Source organism: Hylaeus anthracinus, unplaced genomic scaffold, assembly GCF_026225885.1.
Source record: "Hylaeus anthracinus isolate JK02 unplaced genomic scaffold, UHH_iyHylAnth1.0_haploid 3, whole genome shotgun sequence".
In the NCBI taxonomy this organism is placed as follows: Eukaryota; Metazoa; Arthropoda; class Insecta; order Hymenoptera; family Colletidae; genus Hylaeus; species Hylaeus anthracinus.
In genome coordinates this window covers 12850408-12858535 of record NW_026535284.1, presented here as the reverse complement: position 1 = coordinate 12858535, position 8128 = coordinate 12850408, and the positions used below count along the sequence as shown (strand labels likewise).

The window sequence follows — 8128 nt, the reverse complement described above, 5'->3', positions numbered from 1 at the left end:
CCTTACGATTTCAACGAACTGGTAGGTGAGCTTCGGGCTTCAGATTAGAATACACGAGGCGTTACGTTAATATTTTTGTCAGGATACTGTTACATTAGATCCTTGCAAACAATACAAAATATTCCATAGGTCCGCGGGCGATCTGTTGCAACCTGCCAGGGAAGGTACACGAACCCTACCACTCGGACTACATCTACCAATGGGATTCCCTATATTCGCAACAACTAAACTGTACGTCCTAGAAATCAGCTCAACAAACATACCTAAAGCGATACTATTTTGTATTTCATCTGCTAGTCGAAAGTATCCGAGCTCGACGAGCACAAGAAGGGAATAAAAAAGAGTTAAGAGGGACCCGAAAAGCGAGAAGGAATAGAAGGGAAGGAGACCAGGGGGTCGCGTTTCGACGGTGCATATTAAAATGGCGGGATTGAAAGTCAAGAGTAAGAAACGAATACGCGCGAGTGGGAAGGTAACGTAACGTAACGGAGGATAACGTGGCTCGTAAAACGCGGAACGTCGCGTCGAGCGGATTATTCGGTCAGTTCGAGACCGAGAGTCAGCCTTCTGCGATTGCTGAAGAGGTGTTCACTGCTAGGTGTACGGTACGCGGGGCCAAAGATTCGCCGACGGTGACGGTTTGTGCGCGCATGCTCGTGTGCCAAACTACGATTTACGTTAACGCTTGTTTATTGCAAATAGAAATCGAACAATCGATCGCTTCACGGTTGCAGCAATCTATCGATCAAACGCGCGCCCATGGTGAACGTTGGAAAAGCAAAGCTACTTAACTTTGGCGCAAGGAATAAGAAGAGGGTCGAGGAAAACCATCTGACTTCTGTTGTGATTTTTTTCCAGCAACGGCAAAGAAACTGCACTAGGCGCAATTATGCCGTAGCCCTGTTAATCAGCGTGCATCAAAATTAGCCCAGTTATAGTACAACGACCGTTCTCCTGCGTAGCGTCTCCACGAAACAAACATCCGCTACAAAAACTTGAAGGTACTTGCATGCGCGACGACCGGCTATCTGTGTTCACACTTTTACTTTCGGGAAGTTTCTTCGAAAATTAAGCTCCTCTAACTTAACGCCTCGATCACGCATCTGCCCATTTTTTAAATACTCTTCGCGTTAGAGCTTGGCACCAAACAATTCTTGTCTGTTTCAAATCAAACCGCCGTCTAAACTCTTCTATTCTCAGTTTTAAGTGAGTTTTAAGTGTCTTTTCCTTTTAAATATGGAGAATTAATGTTTCGTCGTCAACATTTCCTGCCTTTTCGAAACCACGATTTTATACGAGTCGAACATCTCCTCGTACACAGATGTAAAAACAAGTTAGACTCGCGACTGGTTTTTGAAGTCGAGTCCTGGACCTGTGCTTGTTCGACTCCTGAGGTATTCGGGCCGACAGCCCCGACCCCATCGTTTTCAAAGTTTTATTTGTCGCCTTTCGTGACGTCTCGTTACAAACAACTTCGTTTCCTTTAATTTATCGCACTCTTGATCATAATAATCGGCATAGAGAAACCTGACGAAGTATACTTTCAAGGGGCTGTACCGGTCGAACTGTGAAAAAACTAAGCCACTCCTAGAATTCTACAAAATCTGAACTATTCCAGATTTCATAACGTCACTTAAGCACGTCAAATTTTCCGTAAAAAAAAAGTACGTGAGATACGGAGCACGTGCCTTTCATCTGACATTTCGGGACGCCTCTCGAAATCGCTCGCTTTTTCACAAGCAGATCTCGTACCGACGAATGCCTACCGTTAATTCCACGCACGGAAGCCACTGGGTCAGGAATATCTTTTTTATCTCGCGTTTCTACGATTACGCCTGTTTCGCGATCTCGTTACTTTCAATTGCACAAGTTTTATTTCCACGCTTTCTTTGGACCGCGTGCATAATTCCACCTTAACGAGGATAATATAATCCAAGGAAAACAGGGTAACGTGCTCTGAGAAATATGAATCCCAAGACTCTGCCAGGGTTGAATCGCTCGAGTTTCGAACAGAGGGGGAGGAAACCCGCGCATAATGCGCGGCACGCGTTCACCTAGAGAAATGGAGAGTGGAATGTCGAGAGCACGTGCAGAAAAATGCAGGAAAGGGTGGAAAGTGTACTGCGATACGTGCCATCGGAAAATCGAGTATCAGAGAAGTGAAAAATATTCGAACAGGTGGACCAGGGAAGGTAAAGGTAGGATGGGGGGTGAGGAACGGTGAAACGGTAAATAAGAAGGATGCAACGGAGATACCATAATCTTTTGGCCCACGACCCGATTCTACGCCAGGGCTTAACGGTTCCGACGAAATAAATGTACGGAAATCGAGCTCTTGATTCGATCGATCAAGTGGGTCTCGGTTCGATTCTGATTTCGATGCACGTGTCGACGTTGATCAAAGAATGTCGCCAGGACTACACGTAGTTACATATGGTGGTCAGAATTTGTATTCCGCGTTACGCCCGCACCGGTGACCTACCTTTTCGTTCTCCTCGTGTTTTTGTCTGTCGACGCGATCAAGAGTGCCCTAATCGCGAAGGATTTAGAATAATAAAAAGTCTGCGGTTAGAAATACTCTTATCGCGTATACTTCGAAGCGCACAATGTGGCGCAAACAAGAAGATCTTCCCATACTAATCGACCATGCATTAATGTCATTAAAAATATGAATCGTTAACAAAGGTAGACGCGAAACGGAGACGCACTCCGACATTCGAGTTCACGACGTGAGAACGCAGACTAACTAAGTAACCGTGCATGTACTGGAATCGGTGACAAACGGCCCTCGTACGGTACGTTTGACATACCTGACAATGAGGCTCGTTAATTACAGGTATACTTTGGGCATTCCTCTGTTTCGTGGCGTTTCTTAACGTTGATTCGTGTACGACGTCCCCACGTCATCCTTACGCACCGCGCATACAAAGATACCTAGCTTGAAACGGCCGGAATTTTATTCGAATAATAGATGACGAAAAAGAACTCCGCACAGCGATTCATTCGCGACGTTTACTCGATTGAACAGTTACTCGATAAATTACGCAATGGTAGTAACGGTTACCCGTAATTTGATTGTATAATTTAGATTGTAGCGCATCAAAAGTTTATTCGATATTTTTTTTCTCTGGATACAAATAACTACTATTACCTCTGTGCACCCATACACCTACACACACATCTAACGGAAATTTTCTTAATTCGCAATCCCGTCTGTGGAACCACGTTTAACCCGCTTTCGTTTTGTCCTGTATTTCCTAGTCGAATCGATGAGACGCACGTCCTACCTTGCGTCTTCGAGTCGAGGGGTTATATACAGCTGTAATCTCGATGAGAATTTCTTTTCGATGATAAGTGCTCACGTATTCGTTTCCTCGCGCAGGTGTGCATCGACCTTGCCCTTGAGACTTCTCCTAACGGAGAAGAGGTACCATGGAGAAGAGGAAGAGCGTGGTGGCGTTACTTGGACTGATTCTGTTCCTCAAGTCGTCGGACGTCGAAAGTGGCGGTGACGAGAACACGTACCCAAGGTATTCTCATCACAGACAAAAGAGGCTCTTTTGGATAACCAACGATGGTAGGATAGCTCTACCTCCAGGGACGATAATGACGATAACTCCGACGTTGGCGCTACCATTCGTCAGATACCCGCCCCATGGTTTCCTTAGCAACATGACCATCAGCCTCCCCTTTACCAGTGAGTAATCCGAAAACTGTACTCTAAATTTTATTCATAAAATTGAGTTTGGATATTCGGGGGGTTTCCAGCCTGATTCTTCATGGCTCACACCTGGAAGACTCAGTTGTTATCAACTACTTTGAATTTAATACCAATTTGCAATATCAGGGCAACAAACATTCATGATTCTGGCATAAAAGGGATTTATTAGAATACACCTACGTCAGCATACATTATACATTGATCCTACACATTAGTAATCATTAGACTGCGGATCTCAAGCATTTATGATGCAAACTAATATAATAAACATCTACTAAACAAACCCAAAAGGTATGCGCACTTATGCAAAATGAAATAACAATGTTCAACATAAATTATGCATATTTTGTTTACGTTTTCTATATCAGACTATAGATTATAGATTATTCTATATTTGTACGTCATAAACGCATGAAATCCGCAGTCCAGTAATCATTAAGTAATTATTGATCAGTTCCGTTTACTTGTTCGTGCGGTAAAATCGATAATCGCCGCTCTTGATACCGATATGATTCCCGTTTTTCCCACGATGTCTTCATCCTATCTTCCCGTTGCAGTCGATTTCGATAAGCTCGGTCTTACCGACAACGAGAACCCTTACGGCGTTTTGCCGTCTGCTTTTGACGCAACTGCGAGGGACCAGGGGCCAACCACCGCAGAGTTTATCGCGGCGTTTGTGAAACGTGGACTTAGTAAAAGAGAAACCGTCGAGGACGTGCCAAAGAACGCTTTTTACGGGGGTGAGAGGGCCCTTTTGTACGGCACCGCTGAAGACATGCTCGCCAATTTCGGTTTAAACGGAAAGGCGTGTCTACTGAGAGCGATCTGCGAGGTCCAGGGACACCCCTTGAGCAATTTCGGTCTCATCGGGGAAATGCTCAAGCTCTTCTTCACGTAAGCTTCCAACCGGTTAACTCTTCGGTGACCTCTCTGAGGGTACATCGTTAATCCAGCAAATCTTTACGATGATTTTATAGCCTTCTTCTTCGACTTTGAAATCATGATACGCGATTTACTTTCAGCGCCAGCAAGTCACCATTCTCGAACCTCCTAAAAGAGTACGTCGAAGCTGAGAACAGGGGAAAGTTTCACGGAGAGTGTTGGCCTTACTTCAAGGATTGTCCAAAGTCGCTGTTCCGCGCGTCTGAGAATAGATACACGTAAGTACAGGGGGATACAGACTTTTGGATACGAAGGTAACACCCCTGTGCATTAGGCAGACATCTTCTGTTTGTAGGATATATTTGGGAGAAACTGATATTATACACCTGAAAGCCTCAGTTAATCTAATTTGTCGCTGATATCGTTTTTTTTTTTTTTTTCAGAGAAGACGCTTTCCACGATAACACTGTTTCTGGCGAAACAGCCGAGAAGGATGAACGCGCTTTCCCTACAGGATCAGCAGAACGAACGCGGGAGGAAGCTGAGCTTCCTTCGCGAGACTCGAAACACGCGATGCACCCGTCTATGTAGGTGTAATTGTACCATTAAAAACTATGTCAACTTTTCACAAGTCGGAGAAAAGTGTTCACTGACCGCGGCGCGCTTCTTATTCCTTTTTATTTACTTTCTATACAGAAATGAATATTATTCGGATGTTAACGGTTTACCTGCCACTTTGAATTTCAGAACGAAACAGTAAGAAGCTGCGCATTCGACTTGATAGGGAACCAAATACGCGTTTTACGCTTTAGTGGCCCGTTGCGGCCTGGGTCGCGTGCGTGCGACTTTCTATCGCCATATTAATTCTAGCAATTTATTCTTCGACATCGCCTTGTCCACTGTGAAAAAATAATATCTCCTTCAGCCGTTCAGATTATTTAGATAAGGACCGCCGTCTAAGGCTTATCACATTGACAACTTTCAATGTGTGTCGCGTCCCTATGCGAAACCAAGGGCGTTATGTATAATAAATTTATTTACAATGCGTTGCCAAGTCTTGTAACAAGTAATAAGTATAAGTCGATAAAGAATCTCGAATCATTTGTGGCTATAATGATTTACCCTTCTTTGACGGCAACCGATAGATAATAATAAAATAATCATACAAATAGTCATCTATTTGATTCATTCGTACGTACAGAAGTAAACGAAATTGTCGTTCATTTTTACCAAAGTGAAGTATATAGAATTTTGCTTACTTTTCGTGATCTGCAATTAAATTCGCCGTTGATTATTAGTCGCGCCATCTCTGATTATAGAAGGGTATTCCCCTCCGTTGTAGTTTACAGTGTCATTACGTCTGATTAGTCGAGTAGCAAGATAATGTGAACAGATTGAAACGTGTCGATTGCAATTAGTATTCCTCAGCTTTTTCTATTTAGAATATATAATTGTATTAATATGTATGACGTGTAAGGTGTGTATTTTTATGAGTCAGTATAAACCTAACCTTTGAACTAACGAGAAGCGTTTGTGTTATCGTGTTATTCGCATAAAACGGGATGGCTTGTGAAGCGTGTAATACAAAGTTCAGTTTTTTCACACGCAAGGTAAGATCAATGATTGTAAGAACAAGGTAAAAACAGTCTAATTGTGTAGCTCTTTCAGAAACAATGTTCGGATTGTTTGAGGTATTTTTGTTCCGAATGTGTGATCAAACGGATGAACAAGATTCTAAGTTGTGACAGCTGCAGTTTGTTGTCACGAAGACCTCTGATAAGAAGTCAAATTATGGAAATGCGATCTAAAGATTTACGACAATATCTTTTGGGAAAGAAGGTATCCATCAAAGGATGTATCGGTATGTATATAATGATGAAAATTCTTTTGAATTTTCAACATCATAGTGTAATCTGTCTAATGTCTAACAATCTAGTTTTCTTTCCTAGAAAAAATCTATAATTACCATGCCATTATTGTAGGGCTTTAATAATACTTTTTAACTCTTTTACTTTCAGAAAAAGAAGATTTAATAGAATTAGTGATAATATTTGCTAACGGTACTAGCAATTACAAAAACGCAGAAAAGTACGTTGAATTTTTGTCTCATAATGGATGTAAGCAAAAATATTATAAATAGAAATTTCCAAACTTGGTTGATTTTGATTATCTTCAGAAACAAAACAAAACACAGACAGTGCATGTTACATTATAATGTTTAAGCTATAAGAGAAACTAGAAGTGTTCTATCTTGATGTAATTTCAGTAGGAGTTCTACTTCCAGTCGGATGGCAAACGAAAAAGATGAACGGACTCGTGAATTTTGTAGTCAGTCACATGAACCTTCTGCTAGAGAGCACAGTCAAGAACATGAACCTTCTGCTCAAGAATGTGAAACTAGTAGCATGAGAAATGATCCCACTGAAATTATAGAGGTTCCAGAAAGTACTCCTGCTTCAGGGGAGATATCAGAGCCTGTAATTTCGGAAGTGGATGACACTTCAGACATTTTCAGTACACACAATTCCGACGCGATAACAAATATTCCTATGGTAAGAAATAATGATTCAACTTATTGTACAATGTATACAATATATCCTTTTGTTTCACACAGTGGCCAGATAATGTAAAATTATCAGATTTAAACGATTTATCGGATTTGGAATATTTAACTGTGAAGCAATTAAAAAATTTATTAAGTATAAATCGCGTAGATTACAAAGGTTGCATAGAAAGATGTGAATTATTGGATAGAGCCTCTAGATTATGGCAAGAACATAAACAATCGAAAGATGGTAAGATGCAACTCATCTTATATAAAATTTATTTGTTTGTACTACTTATATATTATAGTATAGCATTATATTTATAAACTATAAATGTACATTTTATTGATAGATGTAAAAATAATGGACGAAAATCTTTGCAAGATTTGTTGGGATGAACCTATGGAATGCGTAATTTTAGAATGCGGCCATGTAGCATGTTGTCTCAATTGTGGCAAGCAAATGTCTGAATGCCCAATTTGTAAACAATATGTAGTACGGGTGGTACGATTTTTCAAAGTTTAATGATAATACGAGGATACAAGAAGCTGTTACGCAATCAGTATTTCAAGCGAGAAATCAAAAGAAAAAAAATATACATGTCGAATTCAGTAACCTCCTCCTTTCCGAAGTCTGTTAAAAATAAACGTAATAAGTTTTAATTTCATTTTGAACCGAGATACTTTGAACGAGGAAAAAAAGTAGAATTGGCATCTTTTATTTAAGCTGTATACTACGGTTTAACTCTTTGGTCTTAGAACGATCATATCTAGTTTTTAATATTAAAATAAGTACAACCGAATATTGATATCGCCGTTCGAGGTAAGAAGTTCAATCCAAGAAAATTACATTGTGATGTATAATTGTGACACCTATGCCTTTCAAGAGAAGATTAAACTCGTTAATGCATAACACCGACTCGTAAATCAATTTCTTACGTATTCTTTGGTACATTATTTGTTGTCCATAATGTGGCATT

General features: G+C 40.8%; 2 protein-coding genes across 6 annotated transcripts; both read left to right on the top strand.

Annotated features, from left to right (window-relative positions):
* The first annotated feature begins 81 nt into the window (after window positions 1–81).
* LOC128894134 (uncharacterized) lies at window positions 82–6213 on the top strand. 3 transcript variants are annotated; one of them, XM_054155621.1, is made up of 6 exons: window positions 82–231; window positions 3383–3697; window positions 4279–4615; window positions 4744–4881; window positions 5047–5190; window positions 5351–6213. In XM_054155621.1, exons 2-6 carry the CDS (start codon window positions 3433–3435, stop codon window positions 5361–5363), a joined length of 897 nt encoding a protein of 298 aa, XP_054011596.1. In that variant the 5' UTR covers window positions 82–231; window positions 3383–3432; the 3' UTR covers window positions 5364–6213. The 3 variants fall into 3 exon arrangements, with proteins under 3 accessions (XP_054011596.1, XP_054011597.1, XP_054011595.1); XM_054155620.1 differs by lacking the exon at window positions 82–231 and adding an exon at window positions 340–1001; XM_054155622.1 differs by lacking the exons at window positions 82–231; window positions 5351–6213 and adding an exon at window positions 335–1001 and having other exon boundaries at window positions 4744–5184.
* On the top strand, window positions 5940–8063 carry LOC128894132 (E3 ubiquitin-protein ligase RNF34). Of its 3 annotated transcripts, none has more exons than XM_054155618.1 (6): window positions 5940–6080; window positions 6272–6464; window positions 6622–6691; window positions 6870–7155; window positions 7218–7398; window positions 7502–8063. In XM_054155618.1, exons 1-6 carry the CDS (start codon window positions 6069–6071, stop codon window positions 7672–7674), a joined length of 915 nt encoding a protein of 304 aa, XP_054011593.1. In that variant the 5' UTR covers window positions 5940–6068; the 3' UTR covers window positions 7675–8063. The 3 variants fall into 3 exon arrangements, with proteins under 3 accessions (XP_054011593.1, XP_054011592.1, XP_054011590.1); XM_054155617.1 differs by having other exon boundaries at window positions 6072–6213; window positions 6873–7155; XM_054155615.1 differs by having other exon boundaries at window positions 6072–6213.
* The last annotated feature ends 65 nt before the right edge of the window (window positions 8064–8128 follow it).